A 26,756-nucleotide genomic window follows, 5' to 3' on the forward strand; every position below is an offset into this window, starting at 1 on the left:
ATCAACATGGTTTGAAGCAAGACGATAGTGACCAAGTAATGACCCCTCCTCTTTTCCACACAAGTTGGCAAAGTATTGGAGGAAACTGTTCTGTCGTCTTACTGTTCTGCAATTATCCTTTTAGCCCTATTTACAAGTGGAGTCTTAGTACAGGAAAAACTCTGCAGAGCGAACAAAAATACATCTCTCCTTGAAGAGCTGCAATGTCCTCAAACTGTTAGATGGGTCCGTAGCTAGCATACGTGGAATTAAAAGGCTTATCTACCTTTCCGCATAAAGCAGGGTGATGATTTAAGGTTGTGCCTTCAATGAGCAAAGAGTTGGCAATGTTCAGTGCTTTGGAGTAGTTTAATAAAAATAAGCTGCTTTAGAATAGCAGTGATTGTGGGGATTCTAAGTAAGCAAATGTTGTGGTTGCCAGACTTCCAGGTTTTAAGTGACCAGTTCTGTGAATGTAGGAACATGAGATTTCTCTCTACCAGATTAGACCACTGGTCTTGTATGCAGAGGTGCCATACCTCTAGCATTGTACTTGTGGTGTTAGAGAAGGATGAACCTGCTATAATGCCCTTCAGTTACCTTGTGTTCTGAACTATAGAAAACCTTAATTTACAGAACTATAAATATTATTGGCCACACAGTTATCCAGCCCTTAAATAAACCAAAACCATGACCAGTATATTTAACTTTTTGCCTTTGTCATGGGTATTCTACAGGCAGACTGATCAGATCAGTTTATTCAAAATGTAGTTCTTAAATTGATTAATTCCCACTTACTCTTGTATTCTTGTATTGGATGCAGCTAAAACAATGCTCATTTTTCTTATATATATATATATATATATATATATATATATATATATATATATATATATATATATATATATATAATATGAGCATTTATTGTCCATTGGCATTTTGCAAATGGTTACCAGGTAGAGGATTTTCTTTGGGCATTTGTGTGTGTATAGTGCTTCAAGGATATAAATCACTGTGGGTGTCAAGTTTTGTTTATTTAGGGTTACCATGCGTCCGGTTTTTCCCGGACATGTCTGGCTTTTTGGTACTCAAATCCCCGTCCGGGGGGAACTGCCAAAAAGCCGAACATGTCCGGGAAAGTGTTCTTGGGCGGGGGAGGGGGAGAGCAGAGAGAGCAGATGGCTCCGGGAGCTCGGGACAGAGCTGGGTGCGGCACGGGGCTGGTGGGCTCTGTGCCTGGCCATTGTGCACAGGCTGAGAGCGCCGGGAGCAGCCCGCTGGGAAGGTGCTTAATCAGCCTGGCTGCAGCAGCCTCTGGGCAGCTGAGCACAGCCACAGCCTGCAAACGAGACCCCCCCCCCGCCAGCCTCCGGGCTTACCTCCCGCTGCCTCCATCCCCCCGAGGGCAGCTCGGAGACACGGTGGACGGGGCACAATTTTGCAAAGCTCAATAAAGTGTCTGCTGGGATGAGCCGGCGGTAACCCTTTGGCTGCCAGCACGGGCTGCAGCGAGCAAACCCAGCTGCACAGATCTATCGGCAGTTTGTGGCGCTTTCGAAAAGTGTTGGGAGCTATTCAACCAAGCCACAGCTCTGCCCTTTGCGTTTACTTGTCATTTACCTGGGACATTGGCCAGCAGCACATGGGATCCTTGTTACTTAAGGCAAGGCTGACCCATGTGCTTAACTTTACACGTGTGAGTGGGCCCCCAATCTGAAGTTGAGCAGCTGTGCCAGGGTTTGCAGGATGAGGGTTTAAAGCAGGAGGCTGGAGAGGTGATCGCTGAGGGTCGTAGTTTCGCTGGGGTGCTCAGTTCACCTGCATGCACTAAAATGACTAATAATCTAGCTTGTATTTGTTCATTTGGATTCAATCATATAAAAGAGTGCTAGAAACCAGCCCTGGGCCCCCGACAACAATTAAATACAAATCCCTATCAGATAGCACCCTGCTGCACCACAGCATATAGGATCATCCCCGCCAATCAGTGTAGCAGCAAAATCATCCCTCATTTCACTCTGCCCTGACCTCACTCCTGCAACTCCCCCCAGAAAGCTCAGCTCTGTGCAGCTGAAGAGCGGAGCTGCCCGAGTGCTACCGGCTTCACGGTTTGCCGGGCAGCCCCCAGATCTCCAGACCCTGCGCCCCCAGCCGGGCGCTTCCCCTCCCGGGCTCCAGCTGCGCTGGGGAAGCGCCCGGCTGGGGGGCGCAGGGCCTGGAGATCTGGAGGCTGCCTGGCAAACCGTGAAGCCAGTAGTGCTCGGGCAGCTTTGCGTGGCTGGGAGGGAGGAGGGGGAATGCGGGGTGCTCAGGGGAGGGGGTGGAGTTGGGGCGGGGACTTTGGGGAAGGGGTGGAGTTGGGGAAGGGGCGGGGCCAGGGCCCTGTGGAATGTCCTCCTTTTTTAAGGTTTAAATATGGTAACCCTAGTTTATTATACCAAATTTAAGTGGAAGTTCAGAATCTTGCTCTGAATACTGCATTATTAGCAGGTATTATGTGCAAAATAGCTTGTTGCAGGCAGAATCATGTTTATGCCCTTTCCCTGGAGATAAAGATTTTTAAGAGGCAATGATGTCTTACTGCAATTAGAGTAATTCTACGTACAGTACTTAACTGTGAAACAAGAGCTGCTATATGAAGTGCTGATGCCAGTTCTGTAGTTAAATTGAATCAAACATTCCTTACACAAAAATTAGGGTGGTGGGTATTTTATTGCAAACATGAAACACCTTTTGGCATATTTGCAATTTTTATATGCTGCTTGTAGAGAGGATCAGTGCACGTAACTGAAAGAAAATATCATGTTGCACCAGTGGGTTCATGGCAAAATATTCCTCTTCCAAAATGTCTCACATTGAAACCTATTTAACTTTGCTGTTTTGGGGTTTTTTATTCTTTAGTTATTCCTTCCCTTCCTCATTTGAGCCTGAATGAATTTTAGATTACATTTTTGGATCTGAAAATAAGCCTGGAATTTTATTATCACTTGAAAAACATTTGTAATTCTTTTTCTGAAAAGGATTTTACAGTTCAATGAAATCTCCAGTATTTCTGAGACTGTTATGCTCTTTTTACATGTGGGTAGATGGAGGTATGGAGAGGTGGTGACTTGTCCAAGTTAAAACAATGAATCCTTTACAGAGCCAGGTATAGAACCCCAAATTCCTGTCTCTTAATCCTTCACTTGTTAGAATAGCTGACGTTTGAAGGAAAATCTTGTCAATTTTTCCTTGCAGTAATTGCTATACATATACCATAGTCAAGTCTGAAGCTCATCATTTTAGTGAGGGGGGAGGGGTTGCAATGAGATGCAAATAACATTTATTACTCCCTATTGGTGGTGGGAGCTAGAGAACGAACACTTTTTATAGTTGTACATTATTTTTTTAAAATCATTTTTATTAGCTTAAAAAGTTTGGTACTTTTAACATTATTTACCACATACAGTAGTACTCAAAGTTACTTTTGTGATGACTTCATTAGACTTTGGAAACAAGAGCTTATAATTTTGCCAGCAATAACACAACCTTTAAATATTTTCTTTGAGAAATCGTAAACTATATTTTGAACTAGACTTGAATTTTTTTCAGTTTATTACATTGTGAAGAGAAGTTATTTAAATGCTGAACACATTGATTCCTGTAAGGTTGTATTAAAATATGATTTCGACCCACATCCAATAGCGCGTATCCGATTTCTACTTTAAAATCTTCAGTTTGGCTTTTTTTCTATCTGTTCAATATTACACTTTCTTAAGGACACAGCAAGATGTGAATACTAATAAAATCACTGGGGTTTTTTGGGTTGTTTTGAGGTTTGAGTTTGCTGTGAGTAAATATTGTTTCCTGGTGCATTTTTGAATTAACTTGCAGATTATCATTAATTTCAAATAGTGTGAAGGCCATGTTAATAAAGTGTAAGGAGAATGGGGGATGCTGCGGACCATATGATGAAGTTCCTGTATAGCTTATTCTTCCACAGCTTTATTTTGCATTTATTTGTTCCTTGTGAAATAGTTTTAAAGTAAAGAACAATTTAATAAAATCTGCAAATCAGTCTTTAACTAGAAAATTGAGAGACTGATTGTCGTGTTTGTGTACCTGCCAATGCAATATTCTTCTGTAGATTATCAACTACAATCCCCTGTCCAGTTTATTCCATCTCGTACCTTTCTCCAGTCTAACAGGTCTCATATTTGGGAATTTATCTTGATAGTTAAAAATCTTCTTGCTTAAAGAAATAAGATAAACTCTAATGGGGGGTGGTGGTAAGGAAGAGATTTTATGGACAGATTATTCTGTAGCTGCCTTCTACAGGATTTCTTGTTTTCTTTTGGAATGTTGGATACTGGCCTCTTTTGGAGGCAGGGTATTAGACTAGATGGACTAGTGGTCTGATCTGGTACATCATTTCCTATGTTCTCTTTTTGCTATTACTATAAATCCTAATCAGGTAACCGAATATTATAATAGCGGTTTTTCAAGTGGCTGCCAAACTAGGTTGTTCAGTTATTCCTTCTCTCCATCTTGGGTCTTACTTTGTACTGAAAGAGTTATCAACCAGTTTTATAAATGTCACATTTCAGGCCAACTGCAGCTGTATTTCCCCTCAGTGGTTCAGCAAGGGCATCCACTCTCAGGCTTTCAGCTCCCCAGCTGTTGCCTTTCTTGAGTGGCGACCCACGTGTCTCTTCACCCTGATGGATTATTTCCAGGCTGAGCAGTTTCCTGCCATCGCTGTGTTCCCAGCAAAAGACAGTCTGCCTAAATATAGCTACTTGCTTCTCCCCTGAGAAGCGGTATGCAGTGTAATTGCCAGAGTTATAAGTTACCTCACAGCACTTCCTAAGCAAGCATAGTTTATTCTTAAGGAAAAAGCATTCCAGAGAAAACATTAAAAACCAGAGAACCTACATGCATGTTAATAAGCTTACCAGAGTTCCCCATTTCCTTTTCTTTCCCTTCCCCCACCCCAAGTTGTCTCCAACATGGGCTTCTGGCAGGTGAGTCCTCCAAAAGGGTTTCTTTTGTGGTCACAAGTTCATCACAGCCTCTGCTCAGAACTAGCACCCAGTTTTATGAGGCCTCAATAAGCCTAGTCCTTCCAACCTTTAGCTAAGGATTGGGCCTGTCCATAGACCAAAGGTCCTGTTTGTTTGCTGGATCAGGAAGAAGGCCCTGAGTCATGTTAAACCCAAGCTGTTTGTTCAAAAGTTCTTTCTTTGTCTGTTTGGTCCACGGAGAATCCAGGCTGCACCTTTAAACTGTTCTCATATAACGGATGATCAGCCGCTCACTCTCACCCCCTACAGCAAAGCTTTAAAGGCTGAGTTTGTAGGTGGGGGTTTCCAAGTATTTCCTAGGAAATCCACTTCATGTGTATTGTCCCCAAAAAACCTTATTCTTCCCAGACATTATATTAGTCAATTGCCTAGAGGAGTTGCATACAGTTCCACAATAACAATTTACAATTGCATTTTTAATCCAGTAGATCCCAAAGGTATAATGTTTATTCAGTACCGCTTATCTTAATTCCATAAGATTTGTCGATATTGTTGCAGGATATTGTATTTCTATGATGTGACAAATGACATTTGACAAAATATTTCAGATTTCAGCTCTATATGTAACTAAATAGGTATACTGGTATACCTTTTTTATTGCAAGAGCTATGTTTCCTATTGCATTCAAAGAAATTAACCCATTTACTTCACTTTAGTGATGAGAACATGCCTAAATTGCTAGGTGTTGATCTGAAACTATATATACACCATATTTTCTGTACTTTGATTTTAGTCCAAGTCTTCAGAATTTAACAATTTAAGGAAAACTCCTTTATTTTTCAGTGACTGACAGAGTACAGGGTATTGCATTTCATGGACTAACAGAGAAGGAAACTAATATGTAGCAATATAGGCTATTCAACTGGCAAGAGTTTTGTGAAACTGTTGAAGTAAATCTCTCCTCTCATACTGTATTTAAAAATTTGACAAATCAGTTTTTTTTTTTTAATGTCGGTAACTAACAATTTGTATTAATGTCTGTAGAAAATTTCTGTAGCTGGGTCTCTTTGCAAAGATCTGACCTTTTGTAACTTTGCTTTAAAGGAATGTGCCCAATTTTTAGCAAAATTTTTGTTCATTGCTCAGGCCAGTCTGCTGATTTAACCTTCCTTGAATTTAATGCATAGAACTGTTTATCTATTTTTATTGCCTTTTCGCAGCTGGAGAAGTGTCTCATCACTTATGATTGTAAAGCATAAAGAAAGGAAAAGAACCGTGGTAATTTGTTTTAACTATTGATTGTTTAGTGGAAGAATGGTAAGCTTTGTAAGAGGGAAAAACGTAATTCCACAGCACAGGATTTAGTGTTCCATGTATTCAGTTTGGTCTTTTACAGAGAACATGTCATCTTTTATGTCTGTTAGTTCAGCCACTAGCAAGACTGACGCATTAATATTCTACTCACAGATTTGTGCAGTACAGATCCCTTTGCAGTAATTATTTTTGAAGGTGCTAATGCAAGGTGTGGGTTTTTTGTTTGTTTGTTTGTTTGTTTAAACTTGAACATTGTCAGTGTGGAAGCAAGAATGCCCCAGAGCATCATGGGAGAAAATGTCAGGTATAATTCTCTTTCCAGATGGCACCCCTACAGGTGAGGCAGTAGCCTGTGAAATTACATTCTAAATTACATTGCAGATGAGCAGAGCACGTAGAGCAAAGAGTTCTGATATTGGTAATAAATGACTTGATTCAGTACCAAGCACAGTTTCCAGTAACTTACCAGGTTGTTATATTGCATTGGGGAGAACATAGGGCTCAGATAAAGCCAGCAGAGCCACAGTGAAAAGGTCAAAGGAAGGACAGTGATGTTTACTAAAATCTGATTGTGTTGCTGGTAAGGGATATTTATCATCCAGCCTTATCATTAAGATTAGATTAGTAAACGGTGTAGATGACATGAATGCAGTGGTGTTGTAGCCCTGTCCATCCCAGGATATTAGAGAGACAACGTGGGTGAGGTAATATCTTTTTATTGGACCAATTTCTGTTGGCCTCTGTCACCAACAGAAGTTGGTCCAATAAAAGATATTGCCTCATCCTCCTTGTCTGTCACTGCAGTTGGCAGGCATTTTAGAAGAAATTTCATGAAGAATTAATCCATAGCATTGAAACTTAAAGCCAGCTGCCAACATCTATTTTAGAACTTCTTACAAAATTGAGTAGGTGGTCTTTATGAAGACACATGTGAGCATGACCTCACTCACGCTGACTCCTATATTAAATGCTAGGGCATTAGTCTTCAATATTCCAAATTAAATCAGAATTGAGAATTTGGGTGTTATAACTAAAATCAGGTGAACTATTCCTAAAGTATGTTTGAATTATTAATTTAAATATATATTGCTAGAACCCGGGCTCGTTCTTTGCCAAAAGAAATGGAAAGTCTGTTGCTAAATTAACTATTTTATTTTTGTAACTGCAAAGATAGGAGTAAAGTAATGAGTGCATATCCTTCTCTTTTCTTCAGAGGAGGTGAAGCGAATTCCTCCCCTTCTCTGGTTTGTTGTAAATATAGGAACACCTCCATGGCTGGTGCAGTTCAGCTTTAACCATTGTGCAAAGGTTAACAAAATGTTTACATTTACCTTATGCAAGGGTAAATGTAAGTAAGAGTGATACTAGCTAACTTTTGAGCTGGCTTCATCATTGAGAATAGTATTCATCCTGGGACATATTGTTGGGATTTTTATACCCTACTTCTGGTTTAATGAAATAAAGGCAACGGTTTCCTATTGGTGACAGCAAATTAGTGGAGGACGCAGGACTAGAGAAGGAAATACTTATTACTTGACAAATGTTATGATCAGATTGTGTGAAAACAAGCCAGGTATCTAGTGTCTCTGTATCATTGAATGACTTCAACTTTTTGACTGCCATGAGTATCAGTAACCCCACATCTTTGTGGGGTCATTATTGGAAACTCCAGGTAATCTCTTCATTAATTTAAGAGCTCTAAAAAAAAAAATCATTCTCTACTTTGCATTTATAGACTAAAAACATTTCAGCCTTGCCTGGATGTCATTTTATAGCATAGGAAATGGTGATCTTGTTATGGTTGAACACCAGTTGATGGCTAAAAGTAAATGAGTATTATCAGCTCAGTTGTTGGGCAATTATAGGAATTTAAGTTACTATTTGTGGATCTCACAATTCAGCTCTTCTTGGTATAGGTATTCCAGTATGTTTTGGAATAACCTATAGCCGCAAGGTCCTACTACATCAGTCACTGCTTCTGAATTTCTAGATTACTGTGCAGTGGTAAGCCATTGTTGTTATAGAAATTATGAGAATGATTTATTTAGCCTTCTCTACTGAGGTCCTCACAACAATTCGTTCCCCCTTCTGGTGATCTCCAGTATGTTTTACCATTGGTTACTTCTGGAGCTCTGGCTAATGCAAAAATGAAGCTATTCAACTCCTGAATGGTTTAGGCTGGTGTAAATGTGCTTGTGTATTAGTCTCTGTATGGGCTTGTGTGTGTGTAGTTTTAATGTTTGTCCTCCTTAAAGGCCCTGGAAGGTCTGAGACCTGGTTCCTTGAGGGTACAGTTACAGGGATAGAAGTCCCAAAGCACCGCCATGGCTGGCCCAGATCAGCTGACTCTGGCTTGGCCTGCTGGGCTAAAAAAAATTGCTGTGTAGACCTTCGGGCTTGGGCTGGTGCCCGAGTTCTGGGATCCTCGGCCTGCACAGGATCCCAGAGCCTGAATGTCTGTCTACACAGCAATTTTTCAGCCAGGGCTCAAGCCCTACTCAGCTGACCTGGGCCAGCCATGAGGTTTTTTTTTCTCCTGTGTAGATGTACCTTGAGTAACTACCTGTCACATCAGGTAAGATTGATTGCTTAGCATGTAGTAATGGAGCCTGGTTTTGAACACTCAGTTGGCCTTGGTCTCTTTTAGTTCAGGACGCTCTGGAGTGAGAGCCCACCAGAATTAAAGTTGGTTAGTATTTGATTAACTTATTTTATTTTATGTAATTTTTTGTAAAACTATGAACTGCCACCATACATGCTGTAGGAATTGCTGAAATAAAGTAATATATGGAAACTAAACTGCCTATATTCTACTCAAAATCTGTATTTGGCAGGTATTGGCTATATTTATACAAACTGTATGAAAGGATTCAGAGCTGCTCTGTGTGGTGATGGAAATTTCCTTTAAGTCTGAGAGATTTTAAGTACTGTTGTCATCCCCAATTTGCCATTTTTTCTTAGTTATAGCAGGTGATTTTCGCCTGCCCCAGGTATTAGCAACTTCCAGCACCTAATAGGGTGAATTTAAAAAGGAACTCTGTTGTTAACTCTGCATTTCTTGGCTTTAATGTTGTTCTATTGTGTGCCAACTTCTGGGGGAATTATAATAGGCTATTGACTGTAGAGATCTTTAATATATGGATGGTGGTAAAAATGCAGAAATAAGTATATGCTAAGACATGCCCTATAAGAATATAAGTGGAACAGCCAAAACAGAGAGCATCCCAGAGGACAGTTTTAATTCTCTAGTAGACTCAGCAATGATAGAGAGTTTGCTTGTCTGATAGTTTTTTATTCAGTGTTGCATGCTGTTGGCTAATGGTACTTTAGTTATAATTACACTTAACTGTGATATTATTTGGTGGTAATTACAGGAGTATCCAATGTAAGTGATGCACACTTATGAACAGTATTTTCTGAGTTGGTTTTCTTTTGAAAATGCATACCATCTGCAAAAGCCTGGTGGCTTTCTTTTTTTTTCTTGTGTAGAAAATGATAAACGCTTTCATGTTTGAACAAACAATATATTAAACTATGCATTGGAGTCTGAAGTGCAGAATTTTTTTAATAAGTTTTCTGTGGTCTGGTTTTTCCCCTGCATAAAACATTTTCCTTTCTGGAAATGCAGATAACATTTTAAAATATACGGAGATATATCTATCTCATAGAACTGGAAGGGATCTTGAAAGGTCATCGAGTCCAGCCCCCTGTCTTCACTGGCAGGACCAAGTACTGATTTTGCCCCAGATCCCTAAGTGGCCTCCTCAAGGATTGAACTCACAACCCTGAGTTTAGCAGGCCAATGCTCAAACCACTGAGCTATCCCTCCCCCTTTATAGATCAGGCTTTTGCAATACCCTACCAGAAGTGTACGATGTGCTTTAATGGTGTGGCACTGAAAAATGTAGAAGTTACATTAGCAGGCAAAGATTCCTCTACTTTACATAGCTGCCATTAGAACTGTGTATATTGCAGACGTGTTTACCAGTATTCACTGTTTTTTTAATCTTAATTTTTTTTCAATAGTTACAAATGTAAAAGTATTCATCTTACTAAAATCGAAATATTCCTTTTTCTAGTGATTAATCTTTTCACATTTCTTTAATTGATCACTGCTGCTCTGGGTTATGGTGAAAGTCCTAAATCTGGGTTTTCCACGTGGAAGTTCAATTACTGGCACAGGTCCAGTTGTATCAATAAACTTTGTTTTAAATAGAGTGGGAATAAGGACTTCCAAATGAAAATACAAAATCGGAGTTAACTTTTTTTTTTCCTCAGTTGCTTCAGAAGTATAAAAACAAATGTAGAGGAAATGTATAATAGTAGTGAAGATAAGGGCCATTCTATAAGCCAGAAAATACAAGGACTGTGGCATGATGGGCGCTAGGCCAGTTTGTAGAACAATGGTTATTTGCATGTACTATAAAGCATGCTGTGACTACTGAAAGGCTATTGTATATAAATTATCTGATTCCTCTAATACTATCAGAGGGGTAGCCGTGTTAGTCTGAATCTGTAAAAAGCAACAGAGGGTCCTGTGGCACCTTCAAGACTAACAGAGGTATTGGAGCATAAGCTTTCGTGGGTGAATGCCCTCTAATACTATCTTTCTGTTGGCATTGGTATTGCATGTCAGAAAACAATTGGCTTGACGTTTTTAAAAAAAAATTGCATAATATGTTGTTTCTAACAATTAGAGTTTAGCAATTAGTCTTATACAAATCTAAACCCTAAACATTTATCAAAAGAAATATACAGAATTTACCCATCACTCAAGGCTCTAACCAAATTATTTCCTATAAATGTGTGTGCTGATGTGCAATGCTGTTGGTATGGAATCCTGTTACAAATTCATGGAATATAGGATATCCAGGTATCTCTGGGGTGCTGGGGAAGATTTTGTGTGTATTGTCCAAGATAGTACAGAATACCACCAAGTTACAGATGCTAAACAACATAAACATTTTCTTTTTGGTGTTTATCTCTTTGATAGTCATTTTATTGTGATTTCCAGTTTTAAGTGGAAAGGAATTTTCCTGTCTCGTATTAATTTTGAATTACTATACAGTCAAATCAACACACACAATTCATCGCTCCTGAAGTTCAACAGATCTGATTTCTAATCCATGTCTAGTTCCATTGGCTAGTTCCAAGATTTCTTTTGGAATCCTATTTAGAAAGTAATGTAAATACACAAGTATACCTGTGTTGCCTGAAACTTAATCAAAATACATTAATTTAGAAACACTTTTGCAGTTGTACGTTACAGGTATATTTTAGAATTAATGTGCATGGAATAGTTAATGTATATAACTTCTAATTTAGCAGGTCTTTTAGCCATTAGAGAAACTCATGATGCTCCTCTATGTAACTAGAACATTGCTGTAGGAATACTATTCAAAATCAAAATTGAGGAAAAACATTAATTTTTTGTAAGGCACTCATACTCTGGTCATGGGGACTATATAAGAACCTAGATAGCTCTTCTCTTCTAAGCCTTTATCTTTAGTTGCTAATAACTTTATCATATAACCTTTGGGGCCTGAAAGTTCTCTAGTGACTCAATAGGAGGAGATGATGGACTGGTAAAATAACAAATATTTGCATTGACTTGCAGATATAGAAAACAATTCTTTCTAAACTATCTTTTTTTTTTTTTCTTTCCACGTACAGGGCTATTTCCTTCTCTTTGAGTCTATGCTGGATTCTGTCATTTACGCAAAGGACAAGTACCTGGCAGAGGGAGGCTCAGGTTGGTTCAGAATTCTTTTTAATAAATAATCCAACTCTGGGGGGAAACCAAATGAACCTAAAGGCTTACAATATGCTATGCATGGCTGAGAGAGTTCAGTCGAAGTGAAAAATGTTTCCATTAGAGGAAGCTTCAAGGCATTCATTTACCATAGAGGTAATAGAAGAGTATTAGATGGGATTATTCAGGCCTTAAAGTTAATGGTGTTTTCAAGAACACTTTGCAGTAAAACAAAACCCTGGAAGTTTGTAAATAACAGGGTACATTTGCAACCAGAAACTGCATGCCACTTCATTTTCACCTATGTAAATCCTTCAGTGTGCTATATGCAGTCTTTCCCAAGACCTGTTTTAAGGTTGAAAAGTATATTAACTTTGCTTAGATTATATGCCCTATGTACATGGAGAACTAAAGCTGGTCTATTTCTGGAGGAACTTAACCATTTGGGGGTGCAGTCATTTAAATCTACCCAGGTCCATGCTTCAAAATAACATATTTAAGAAAAACACACTTTTCCCTCTCCATCTTATTTTTGTGTCTGCTCTATTTGGATGCGCACACTACGCTATTCTGAAGTAGCCCCCAGCTGTAAGAAACTGAATTAGGAACTACACTAAGGGTATGTCTTCACTACCCGCGGATCGGCAGGTAGCGATCGATCCAGCAGGGATTGATTTATCTAGTCTAGTCTAGACGCGATAAATCGACCCCTGAGCGCTCTCCCATCGACTCCTGTACTCCAGCGCCGCGAGAGGCGCAAGCAGAGTCGATGGGAGAGCGGCAGCAGTCGACTCACCACGGTGAAGACACCACGGTAAGTCGATCTAACCCTTACGTGTTATTCACGTAGCTGAAGTTGTATAACTTAGATCGATTTCTTTCCGTCCCCCGTCGTGCCCCACTCCTCCCCCCTGCAGTGTAGACCAGGGCCAAGGCTTTCTAGTTCAGTTCCTTAATTGAAGTTTTAGTAAATCTGCCCTGTCACCACCTTTTGCACCCCTCCTCCCACTGCAATTATGTATATATTCATTCATTCCCAGGATGCTAGTTAATTTTTGACTGCTTTCAATTCTCCTTTCTATTACCAAAATTAATTTTGGGGATTTTTAATATTCCCAGTTTTGTTTTTCTAATAGAAAATGGAGTCACTAGGTGGTCACTTATTCACAAATTAGTTACATGCACAGATAAGTGGCTTAATTAAAATTGTGCCTAGCCAGGGAAAAGTACAGGTCAGTTACCAGATGGGCTTTCAGTATTTCAAGAACCCTGGGTCTGTCTTTGAGTGATACCATATATTATCTTAGATTAAATAAACTATGAATCTGTTGTTATGTTGTTAGTACTGCAGTTGTAGATTGGTAGTTGTGGTTATTTATATGCTAGTGTTGATCCATCACCTATTTGACAATGAAGTAACAGTTTTTTGAGAGGCAAGAACCAACGTATTATACAGAGTCAGAAAGGTTTTTAGTGTTAGTGATGTTGGACAGCTGTCCAATATAAAACTGAGCTGCCTATAATAATGATAATTGGTCCATTGCCTCATCAGTACAGATTCAACAGAATAAAAGTGTTGATAATGATGTTCTTTTTCTTTACTTGTGGACAATACAGAACCTGGGAGTATTTAGGGAGGTGTTTGAAGGAAGGGGTGGCTTGACAAGCTGGCATAGGGAGGGCATTCAGGGAGAATGGTGTGAAAATGACAGTGGGGGGGGGTAGAAGATTTATTGTGTATCAAGACTGTTATAGTTGGTGGTGGAACATAAGTGTAGAGATGTGATAAGAGGCTTGGTCTCAGAAGTATTGAAGGGACCTTGAAGAGAAGCCTACAACTTATGTAGAAGGCAAAGGGAAATGAAGGGAGGGGTTCAAGTAAAGGAGAACTGACGTGGTTGGAGTGGGCATGGAAATTATTGAAGGCTATTTTTTGAATGACATGGAGATCGATAATGAAGTCTTTAACTTCCCCACTACCCCCAAGTTGTAGTAAGGACATAGGAATTAACATATGGATCAGACTTGTGATCGGTCTAGTCCAATATCCTATGGCTGACGGTGACAAGGATCAGGTGTTTCAGAGGACTGTGTAAGAAATTGCATTAAAGAGATGTGGGATAATCTACATTGCGTTTTAGGTCTCCTCCTAGTCCCTTGTAGTTAAAGATTGGCTTAAACCCTGAAGTATGAGGTTTTATCTCTTCCAAATTTGTTAGCCTTGACTATTATAGCACTGGATATTCTTTTTATTCATATAAATGCATAATCTTTTTTTAAATCAATTTTGCTAAGTTTTTGGCCTCAGTGATCCATTATTAATGAAGATGGTCAATGCTCAGGGCATGGACAAGAGTCTTAGTTGTCTGGACAGAGAGGAAGGTTTGGATTTTTGGGTAAGGGGCAGAAGAAGAAATGACAGTTTTGGATCCAGCATGGACCCTTGAGGGCTCAGCTCTTCCAGTAAGACATTCCCTGGGAAATATCCAACCCTTTTCCACTCTCTGACTTCACCACCTCAACCAAGCTTTACAGTCATCATTGCTGTGTACCGTATTAAACTGCTTGTTTAAAACGTATAGTGTGTGTGTGTATTATATAGATATAGTCTTTTGTCTGGTGAAAAAAATTTCCCTGGAACCTAACCCCCTCCCCCCCATTTACATTAATTCTTATGAGGAAATTGGATTCGCATAACATCGTTTAGCTTAGTCGCATTTTTCAGGAACATAACTACAATGCTAAGCGAGGAGTTACGGTACTCCATATGCTAAGACACTTGGACAGGAAATAAGGGTAACTGACTTAGAAGGGGAAAAGAAAGGAGCCACAAAGGTAACAAATAAGAGATGCAAACCAAATTTTGTGCATTAAGTTTGAAAGTGTTGGCATTAATTTTTGGGCGTAAGCAATATAGCAGTAAATTAGAGAAACGATGGTGGGAAAATTGGGTTTTAAGGTAAGTAGTTAATATACTTGGCACATATAGAGACTTTCCTAGGCACAGGAAGCATTATGAAAAAGGCAAGGATTATAAATGTGGCAATGTTTCATGGTTTTTTACACATACATGTTTATCCCAGGGAAGATGTGCTCTTTTTCTAGAACAAAAAAGACAGAGGTGGGTTGGATAGACTAATTTTCCCAATTTAGGTGGTTTTGGTAGTAATAAAATGGGTGCTATGAATAAGTCTTTAAAATATTTCATACTGTTCCTGTGATACTGTTGTCTAGACTATGCATTTGTATACATTTTTCTTAATGTAAGATTTCTACCTCTCTTAGATTTCATAGTGACCTTTTCTATTGCAGCTGTTCACATTGTTTTTGCATGTTGTACTAACCATGCCTGTATTCAGTTTCACTACGCTGACTTAATGATTGGATTAATGACTTTGTAACAGCGCTCACTGCAGTGCACTGTTTTGATTGCAATGTGCTATCATGCGATTAGAAGCACAGCAGCAAAAAAAGCACTCTTGTGGATATGTGTGGAATTCAGTTATAAAGCTGAAGATTACACATGCGAACAAGAAATTAGTGTTTCTGGGTTAAAGAAAAAACATCATAATAATATGTAGTGTTGCTCCAGTTTAATGCTTTTTGATTTACAATAGTGCACGGAAACTCCAGTCAGAATTGGGATCCAATTGTGTTAAGCTTGCTGCAGATACCTATTAATAGGTAGTCCTTGTCCTGAAATGTGTAATGTAGGTACATTACAGAATGTCAAAAATCTTTAATATAACAGTGGCATTTAGCAATGCTTTTTTTCCCCCTGATTGCTCCAAGCACATCTTCAAACTCCAAGAAATCTTTGACCTCCCATTTAACCTAGCATACTATCCATGTTGCAAAAGGGAGATGGTATGTTGCTCTCCATCCGCACTGCTGGAAGGAGTGTTAGAAATCTGAGCCTTCCACTTTTTCCTCAAGGGACAGAACGTGCTGGTTCAGCAGCAGTCCTAGGAATTCTCTCATCCTTTTTTCCTCAAAGTGATTCCATATTATTCAACCTCTGTCTGTCCAGCTCGTTTAGCTAGCTTTTAAATAGAATACTTTTTCCTTTAGGCATTGATAATCACTGCTCTTTTGCCAGCTGGTATGGAAGGTGAATAGGATGCCTCTGAGACAGACCAATGTCACCCCATAAATCAGCCAGCAGGTGGGGTTCAGGCAGCAAAAGATCCCTACTCTCCATAGCACAAAAAGGTCAGTTCTTCAGTACATGTGAATAGCAGTAGAACTAAAGACACTTCCAAACCCAGACAGCTAAAAGTATAAATCAGTTGTAGGATGAATCTTTCTGGCCAGCCTTCAGCTAGAGGTACAATATTAAGGTTCTGAACTTTGGAACACATTTTATTCTTGGATCTCTAACCACTTTACGAGGGGATAAGTATTAGGGTCTCTATTTTGTCAAATTTCCTGACTTTGAAAGAGGTTGTGACTTGTCTATAGTTTTTGCAGTAAGTCAGGCTGAGCCTGGAACGGATTCTAGATCTCCAGTTTTATCCTTTATCAATTAGATACTAGCTGCCCCAACTTACTTTACAAGCTTACAATTGATGGCAAAATATCTGGGGTGATGTGTGTGACTGGTTCCCCTCGGGGTGCCACCTGGAACTGGGGTACCACTGAGCCTGCCTGACCCACCAGCCTGGCTTCCATTTATACTGTACTGCTGTAACAGGCCCTCAAGTCCCCACCAGCACACATACAGATAGGGACACACTCATCTGCAGCTACACGTACGTAGTGAGATCAGCTCTGTATGGTGAGGCTCGGCTAAATTCCTAAGGCACGCACACCCCTCTGGAGCGTAAACCCAAAATTATACTGTCTTGCGCTGCACAGAGAACTGTACAGCGTAAGCACGTGAAATTTGCCCCCTCCCTCAATGTGGAGAGGAATATACACAGCTTTCTGCCCCAAGTTATGCTTTCCACACACTAGTTTTAGACAAAACAAAACAAGTTTATTAACTACAAAAGATAGATTTTAAGCCTTTATAAGTGATAGCAAACAGATCAAAGCAGATTACCTAACAAATAAATAAAACTGCAAACTGTGCTTAATACACTAGATAGGTAGGGTAGGGATTAGCAAATTCTCACCCTGAGTGATAAACAGGCTGGCAGATTCTTAAGACACGAGCTGCCTTGGCTTTTCAGCTTGGGTTTCCCAGGTTTTCATACATAAGCTAGAAATCCCTTTAGCCTGGGACCATCACTTCCCCCCAGTTCAGTCTTTATTCCTCAGGAGTTTCCAGGTGTGGTGTTGTAGGGAGAGTGAGGTCCCATCATGATGTCATTTTCTCCCTTTTATATCTTCCTCCCACTTGCTGAAAAGCTCTTCTGCTGGGTCAAAGAGTTCCCATTGTGTAGTGCTGTCTCTGAGAGGTTTCTATTATACACAGTTCCTGGGGTAATCGTTGTGCTTGTGTGCATTTTCTCAATAAGCCAATATTGTTTGGCCTTTTTACTGTTGTACCTGAAAGGCTGCTTGTAGGGGTTTTCAACTTTGCAACATGTTTCAGTAACACATACATAGCCAAACTTCATAACTTCACATACGACTTCACATACGACAATAGCACATACAATCCAATGAGATATTAATGTCTAGCAGATCAAGACTTTTAGAATGATACCTCACAAGGCATACTTTGTACAAAATCCTAATTACATGACAGTGGTGAATGTTGGGATGCCAGGGTGTCTCAATATGTACAGAATATACACCTCTACCTCGATATAACGCTGTCCTCGGGAGCCAAAAAATCTTACCCCGTTATAGGTGAAACCGCATTATATTGAACTTGCTTTGATCCACTGGAGTGCGCAGCCCCGCCTCCTCGGAGCGCTGCTTTACCGCGTTATATCCGAATTTGTGTTATATCGGGTCGCGTTATATTGAGGTAGAGGTGTAATACCTTTATTTGGGAATGAAAAGTTCTTGTTACAGAATGCCTATCTGTTCATTATGCATAGCTTTTTTTTCTTGTTCAGGCATGTGTTTTCCCATAAATTTGGATGAAATACACAGCGATTGTGAGTGGGCTAGGTACACAATCTCCATTTGGGGGGGGGGGGGGGGGGAAAAGTCATGTTTGCTTGTTCATGACCAGATGACATTATTGTTCACTTGGAATTATTTCTATATACCCTGAGGTTTATAGTCTCACCCTTTAATGTCCTGAAATTTGTGAGGCATTGCTAAGGGATAAAGGATTTCCCGTCTTACTCTGTTCACCACGTGAGCTGTTACCAGTGACAAATGATTTCTGGGCAGTGAGTCGAGAAGGACACAGATGTCAAAGCTATGAATTTGTGAGCTGGCTGCGGAGTGCTTCTGTCCAATCAGCATTTTGTTAATTTCACCTGTGAGATGGAATAAGTATTCAATTATAGCTTCAGTCAGAGAAAACTAAATGACACGTGTCAGGATTGGATGGGAAAAGGTTAGGAGTGGGTCAGACAGAGGTGGAGTGGGGAGGGTTTAATTTTTAGAAACAACAAGGAGGATGGGGAGTGAAACTGACCAATATGATTAAAGACACTTATTTTAAATATTTACAGACCTACTTTCCTATAAATCATGGGATAAATGGGGTGAAAGGAGAGACTTTAACTGATAGGAACTTGTGTCGTTTGGATGATCTAAGTATCAGAATCAACATTTACATCTCTGGCAAAAGCTCTTAATTTTGTAAAGCACTAAGATACCATGGTGATGAGCATGGTATAAATCCATAGCCACCATGGGATGTGTAATTATTACAGATAATTTGGAAGTCAAACATCCATTTAGGTCCCTTTATAAGGGTATGTGAAGTCATGTTGTTACCAAATGTAAGAATTTAAGTCTTACGTTGTTGCATAAAATTGTTAAAATCCCATTTGCAGGATAAGATTAAAAACAACTTAAGCATAGCTGTACCTGTTCCTGCTATTTGTGTGTGTGTGTGGGGGGGGATCTTGAGTCTTGTCTGTTTTTCCAGAGATGTTCCTGTTCTAAAAATCATTACGGTGGGGAAATCCGCAGTAACTGCAGAATCTCTTTTATGGTCTGAGCAATATTATAAAAGGGCAAATAGTTCTACAAACAGTGGCACATGTGTTATGGTCCTTTACCCATGTGTCCTGGCTGTGGAACACTGTCTTGTACATAAAGTTAAACAAGGCTTGTTAATTCATGTTTGGTTGATAAACTAAAGATGATTACATTTGGGCACTTAGTGTTTACCCTCCAAATGCTGTTTAGAGCTTACTCTAGGCTAATCAATCAGAAGTTTTGCAGCTGATTTAGAAGTTTGGCACACAGTGGAAGTAATTTTAAAGCAATTGGATGGCAAACCTGTATTATTTCAGGCTTAACATACAAGGCAAATCATCTCCCGTTGACACAATGGCTCAGAACTATGGACGCGATCAAGGTAGTACAGTAACTCCTCACTTAAAGTTGTCCCGGTTAATGTTGTTTTGTTATGTTGCTGATCAGTTAGAGAACATGCTCGTTTAAAGTTGCGCAATGCTCCCTTAGAACGTTGTTCGGCAGCCGCCTGCTTTGTCCACTGCTTGCAGGAAGAGCTGCCCGTTGCAGCTAGCTGGTGGTGGCTTGGAACCAGGATGGACTGGCAGCCCTCTTATCAGCTTCCCCTAAGTTCCCTGTGCGGCAGCCGCCCAGCAGGCTATCAATTGCCGGCAGTTCAGCTGTCCCTCCCCACCACTGCCATGTGCTCCTCCTGCCCTCTGCTTTGGAGCTGTTCCTGGGAGCCTCCTGCTTGGTGTGTGTGGGGGAAAGGAAGGACGGGGCTAATGTCAGGGTGTTCCCCTGTTCCTGCACCCTGCTTACCCCATCTTCCATAGAGCAGGGAGGACACACGACAGGGCTCAGGACAGAGGGAGCTTCCTGGCAATAGCTGCTGTCTCAGCTTGCTGATCTACTTAAAAAGGCAATATACTTAGAGTGGGGTCAGCAACTTAAAGGAGCAATGCACATCTCTCTCTCACACACACGTTGTGTGTCTCTGTCTGTCTGCCATGCTGTCTCCCCTCCTTCCATTCGTGCTGCCTTGTAAAGTGTGAGGCTACAATGTGTTAACCCTTGAGGGCTCAGCCAATTGCTAGTTCATCGTTTAGCAGTAAAGTATTCCATGCGAAATATCCCACCCTCTGACTTCACCACCTCAACTAAGCTTCACAATCATCATCGCTGTGAAATTGTTTGTTTAAAACTTATACTGTCTGTGTGTGTATGTGTGTGATATATATAATATATAAAAAAATCTTTTGGTCTGGTGAAAAAAATTTCCCTGGAACCTAACCCCCCCTATTTACACTAATTCTTATGGGGAAATTGGATTCGCTTAACATCGTTTCACTTAGTCGCATTTTTCAGGAACATAACTACAATGTTAAGCAAGGAGTTACTGTATTACATACCTATTGCAGGTTGCCATTTCCTCCCTCACACGCTACAATCCTAGTGCCACCTGCTTGCTAGCATGTACTTATATACTGTACCACACTATGAGCTGCAGGATCTGGCCAATACACACACACACACAATTTTGAGAGTACCATCACAATATTCCCTTCCTCTGCTGGGCCTGGAAGCAAAATTCCTAATTGTTTTGGAACCCTTCCTGCAAATCTTATTAGCCAATTCATGGAACAGCAGTAACATTCAGGACATTTTGCTTGCTTCGTCCGTTAGTTATTACATAGTCTGCATTCTCATTGGGGTGTCCCTTGTGATCCAGGAGGAGGCTCGGAATGCTGGGAGGCAAAAATTAACAAAATGCAGTTTGCAAGACTCTCTGGCACAGACCAGCAATAGGGGAGCTTTGAGAAACTGCAGCCCGTTGTCACTTGCTCCAGGAAACCACTCACAAGCCAGATGCTGGTTTTGTGTGACAGCTGTCAGGTGTGTGGAAAGCAACTGATTTGTTGCAAACAGTACATGTTGGGCTGCTGCCCTTTTAGCTCTCATCATGTTGCCTTTTCCTGTTGAGTTAATCAGAGCTCTCTCTTGGAAAAAGTCAATAGCTTTGCTTCAGTTTCCTCATCTGTAGAGTGGGGATGATAGTCTCCTAATCAGTGGGGTGTTAGAGTAGTTAATAATTAGATTTTACAAATATTGTTAATTAAGGCTATTTAAAAGCGCTAGCCAGAAAGTATAGTATCTGTTAAGAATATTACAACATGTTTGCTTATTTATGTAGAACTTTTTCCAACTGTCAAAGATGATGCTTTCTTACTGAATATTTTGTATGAAAGAGAGTGGCTTCTTTAGCAAAGATGCCTTTTTATTTATTTTTTTTAAACTAAGGAGGACTTCCTTTGGAATAAACCTGCTTTTGTTACACAAGTACCTTTCAGTTTACTATTGCGCTTCAGTGGCCTAATGGTTAAGGCATTGGCTTTCTAAGCCAGGGATTGCAGGGTCAAGTCCCATCTGGGGTGACAAATTATTTGGGGGGAGGGATAGCTTAGTGGTTTGAGCATTGGCCTACTCAACCCAGGGTTGTGAGTTCAATCCTTGAGGGGGGCATTTAGGGATCTGGGGCAAAAGTCTGTCTGGGGATTGGTCCTGCTTTGAGCAGGGGGTTGGACTAGATGACCTCCTGAGGTTCCTTCCAATCCTGATATTCTATGATTCTACTATTTCCTCTTTTCAGTGTATTAAAAAGAAAAATTACATAATCTCTTTGTATATTTGTCTTCCTATACATTCCCCACATCTCACTGATTCCATCATGCTCATTCTCATAAAGCTTAAAATTTCAAGTATTGAAGATGAAATCAATTTTACAGTTAACCAGATGTTGGAAAAGAAAAGAGAAACCTAGTTTGAATTGTATTACCTTTTGTCGCACTTCTCTGTAAAAACATTAAAACGGTAAAGTGCCCTGCAATGTGTTTACTACTTATATTTAGACAAAAAAATGTCTGGTTGTGTGTATTTATTAATGATAAATCCTCCAATAAAAGCTTAACATCTCACCAGTGGCAAGTAGGAAACTTCCCTGTGGGGAGAATCGTAGCCATCTATTCTGCAAAAGGTAAGGTGGTATTTTAACTTCTAATTCCAATGTGAGGATAACCTTCCGGCTGATGCAGTGCTGTTCTCCAGAGACTGCAGACTGCGGTATCCAGTGCTACTGCTCTTCACAACTTTTCCAGTCAGCAACTGAGTGAAATTGCCACAGAACCAGTTTCACTTCTCAGCATATGTGCAGTGTGCTTCAAGTGGCACGTGACCAGGCTTCGTCGTCAAATTCATTCCACTGATTGGATCATTGGCTTCTCCGGCCTGGGACGGGTGCTGGCAGGGAGTGCGATGTGAATGCTGGTCCATGACCTCCCACAGTGAAACTGGTGAACTGTTAAACAAGAGTGTCAGTCACCCACTGCTGTTTGGGAAAGCAATAAGCAGAGACAGGTGCTGGTCCTATTCATGGGAAAGGAGCAATCACAAATGGAAGTTGCGGAGTGGTAGAGTCCCAAATGGAGTGTGTGTGGGGAGGAGACTTCTTGAAGATAGGAAGAAGGGGAAGAGAACTCCTCCTCCTTTCTGGCAATCAGAAGGTATTTCTTAAAAATGCCATCAAACATCTATCAGCCAGAAGCTGATATAAAAGATAGACAGCACTGCAATTGGCATCACGTCATTCTTACCCCTTTCTGGCGGAGGACATTTCATGAGGGATTTGCCCTTTGACATTGCTAGTAGGTTTGCTTCAGTTTTCCTAAAGGCCTTTGGCTAGTAGCTGCCTGGTAAATTTTCAGGCTTTTGTATACTCACTTATGGGTAGTTTCAGCATAAAAGCCGAAGAATGCCCTATGGCCCAGGGCATTCTCCATGGAATGTTTCCCCTCCATATCCTGACAACGTGGTTCAACCATAGAGGTATCTTCTCCTGAGGCATGTTGCGAAGGTGGTGTGGGGAAAACTTCATATAGGCAATGACTTGTTTATACTGCTCTATATACAATCACTGAAATGTAAGTACAATATTTATATTCCAATTGATTAATTTTATTATTATATGGTGAAAATAAGCAATTTTTCAGCAATAGTGTGCTTTGACATTTATGTATTTTTTATGTCTGATTTTGTAAGCAAGTAGTTCCTAAGTAAGGTGTAACTTAGGGTTACTCAAACACATCAGACTCCTGAAAGGGGCACAGTAGTCAGGAAAGGTTGAGAGCCACTGGTCTAGCCTATCCATATTCTGTGGCTAAAAGGACTTCAGCCTATTAAACTGTTTGTTGGTTGGATCCCTGTGAAAGCACTAAAATCAATTCCTTTTTTCATTTGTTGCTCATTTAAAAAACATAAAAGAGCATCTGAATTCTCATTCTTTTTTCACCTCTAGTCCTTTCTGTTTGTTACAGTCTATCCAGACATCTGCACCATTAGCCTGGTGGCTATAGGTGATAAGAATAAACATGCAGATAGACTAGCTTTCTGGGATGATGTATATGGCTTCAACATGTCCTGCATGAAGAAGGCTGTAATTCCAGAAGCTGTTGTGGAGGTAGTGGATCCAAGCACACTTATATCTGAAGCCAGTGTCGTTAAGGTACTGTACCAAATACCTCTATAAAATAAAAACACTAAAAAATGCATTCTTCAGGTTTTTTATTTCCATTCATAAATTCTCAAACATAACTATTTTTAATATGAAAAGATTAATAAAGCATATTTAATCTAGAGAAATCCTGGAACAAATGCAACAAGGTGTTCACAGCATTAAAATGGCTTACTTTAAATATCAAATACTAAGTGCAGATTCTGAAGTCTGTTTAGGAACTTCTGGCTCCATATGTATTAAAGTAATAATCTTAAACTTTCCCTACTCCAGGTCTTTCTTCCGCCCCCCAGATCAGAGGAAATAAACTGGTTATATAATTTTGCAACTTTAACTTGCTACAAATTTCTGACTTTCCTGTCAGCTTATATCTTCAGGTTCTCCTGAGAACCAGATTGTGCTGTCTTTTCATAGTGACAGTGCAAAGGAGATGAGTGATTACAAAGTAAATAGCTTTCATTGTAAACAGATATTGTGATTCTTATTTCATACTGATTCATTTAATATTGTATGTCTACTGGCTGAGGTTAAATTCTAGAACACTCACTTGTCTGAAATTTTAATGTGTGCGCTGAATTGCACGTACAGTTCAAGACACCTCAGTAGGAGAAAGGGTTGCCAGGAAAGAAGTCTTGGTTCCTGTTGGGTGTAGATAAAACAGGCTTGTCTGTGGGCAACTGGAGAGCTTTGGTGAAACACCATCCACCCCTTCTTGTTTTTTTCCCCTCCATCCTGGAGAAGAGAGGCTATACTTCAGCAAGAAATTTTAAGATTGTAAGGAGGCAAGACAATCCAACTAGGTCCATGTTCTCTGTTTTCATTAAAAGTTGTTGCTGTCTTTCCTTCAAATATTTGAACTCTTAAAACCTATGTTAATTAATTTCTTCTATAATTTCCCGGGATAGTTACTTCTGTAAAGGAATTCTGTCCAAATACTTCTAGTGCCCAAGGCTCCCCTAGCTTACCCTTGTATTTGATAAGAGACAAATTATCTTGTATTTATAAACTTTATGCCAGAGGTTAAAATATGGCCAGCGGGCTGGCTGTCTTGATTACAAGTGTTATACTTGCTGAATTATAACCTATCCAGGATGAGTTAGCAATGACTTCAGAATGTGCTGGTATGCTGCCAACTCAAAATTAACATGGAGCTATGGGCTGCTCCACAACAGCCTGAAATACCTTGCCTAAGCCAGTTTTATACAGCCATATGTCCCAATATCATGTTGGGGATGTGTCTATATAATTACATCCAGGGGAAAAAAAGGTAAAAACGTTAAAGTTTCAGAATTAAGCACTCAGAAGTTAGGAAATGCCAGTAGCCAGTGTAGCCTTTATTTGCCCCCCTTTTGTATTTGCACCAGGAGACAGTCTTTGATTACTTGATCACGTGCTATTTGACCACTGCCTCATTCAGTGCCCAGGAAAGATCTTTCTTACTGAATAAACAGCTATTAAATATTTAATTCCATTCTCCTTATTATGTGTGTTCCCATGCTTTATTTGCTGCTCCAGGCCCTGCACTGAATACAGAATTATTAATTTCCTCTTGGGCTTTTCTTTGCTGCTGTCATCCTAATTGCTTGACGTTTACAGATATTATTGAATTTTTCAACATCCCTGTGAGATGGAGATGGTGGTATTATTCCCATTTTACGCATGGGGAAACTCAGGTATTAGTTAAAGCCAAAATTGTCTAGTGTCCGCTAACTTTGGGTACCCAGATTGAGAAGCCTAGGGCTAGATTTTTTCAGAGTACTTAGCATTTTATAGCACCCTTCATAGCTCCAGAGTAGAGTTCTTGCTGATGCAGTTGAGTGCTCAGCACTTCTGCAAATCAAAGTCCAGGTGTGTCTGTCTGGATAACAGTGGCCACCTATGAACATTTTGGTTCATGTGTGTCAGAGACTGGGATGTGGACAGTCATACTTAGTAATTAGAGCAGGAATCAGTAGCCAGGAATTGGAGCCCAAGGTCAGAGCTGGAGTCAGAGGCCAGATGCCAGCATGAAGGCTCAAAGCCAGATTACCTGTAGTGAGTCAAGGCAGGAGCAAGGCTGGGAACAAGCAGAAGCAGGACCTATCACAGCTGCTGCTTCTGGGCTTGAGAACTAGGCTGCTGACTCTTCTAACCACTCAGGCAGTATAGCCAGTTAGGCAGCCTACTACAGGCCAACTGCACTTGTTAGGTTGCCTGGAGACTGGTTCTGTTGCAGTGCCTGATTCCTGACAGTGTGATTTGCCCAATATCACACAGGAACTCTGTGCCAGAGGCAGGGATAGAATCCAATTCTCCATGGCAGTACTGAACTGCCGTAAGTATTAGCCCATCCTTTCTCTTCCTGCCTTAATTCTGGCATTTCCTAACTTTAGAGTTCTTGATTTTGCGGCCTAATGTTCTTATAATGTAGTATTTTGGGATGTAACTTCCTAACCTCTTATAACTACATCCTGTAGAACCATTCCGACCCCCACATGGGTCATTAGCAGGGTTGGGATCTTTAGATCTGCAGGATGGGTCATCTGTCACTTGAACTAATGGAATAGCTGGTAGCAATAGAAGGCTGTTCTCTTTTCTGAACCTGCCACAAAAGGGGGATGGAGACACATTTTGCCAGTGAAAAAGTGAGAAGTGAGGTTTTTACTCACGAAAGCTTATGCCCAAATAAATCTGTTAGTCTTTAAGGTGCCACCAGACTCCTTGTTGTTTTTGTAGATACAGACTAACACGGCTACCCCCTGATATTTTGCCAGTGAGTTTCAGTAGAGGAATATTGAAGCTTGAGGAATATTGGGTTCAATTTTAGGTTTTCTAGGGGAGTGTTCTCTAGTGGTTTTAGACCCTGCTCTTGTCCTTCTTCCTGTTCCTGACCTTCCCCTTCTTACTGTTTTCAGACCTTCTCTGATCTTGCTTATGTCTCCCCAACTCTTGTTCCTGTCCTCACCCTTCTGCGTTCCAATGTAGTTGTTTGCTCCTTCTCTTCCTCCTTCCCACTACCAGCTGAGGGGAGGAGGGAAGGGGGCATTGATAGCACAGGAGAGGCTATTCCTTCACTCTCAGTTCATGTGCCTGGCAGCACCTCGTGTGAGGAGCTGTGTCAAAAAGG

General features: G+C 40.4%; 1 protein-coding gene across 2 annotated transcripts in view; it reads left to right on the forward strand.

The window, feature by feature from the left end:
* The window catches only part of PRMT3 (protein arginine methyltransferase 3), a 109,940-nt gene that overhangs the window by 42,762 nt on the left and 40,422 nt on the right, over positions 1 to 26,756 (forward strand). For both annotated transcript variants that reach the window (XM_034769794.1, XM_034769795.1), the window contains exons 11-12: positions 11,970 to 12,048; positions 23,454 to 23,641. In XM_034769794.1, coding sequence (XP_034625685.1) covers positions 11,970 to 12,048; positions 23,454 to 23,641 — 267 coding nt within the window. The remainder of the gene's footprint in view (positions 1 to 11,969; positions 12,049 to 23,453; positions 23,642 to 26,756) is intronic.

The sequence above is a fragment of the Trachemys scripta genome, chromosome 4 (genome assembly GCF_013100865.1).
Source record: "Trachemys scripta elegans isolate TJP31775 chromosome 4, CAS_Tse_1.0, whole genome shotgun sequence".
NCBI lineage: Eukaryota > Metazoa > Chordata > Testudines > Emydidae > Trachemys > Trachemys scripta.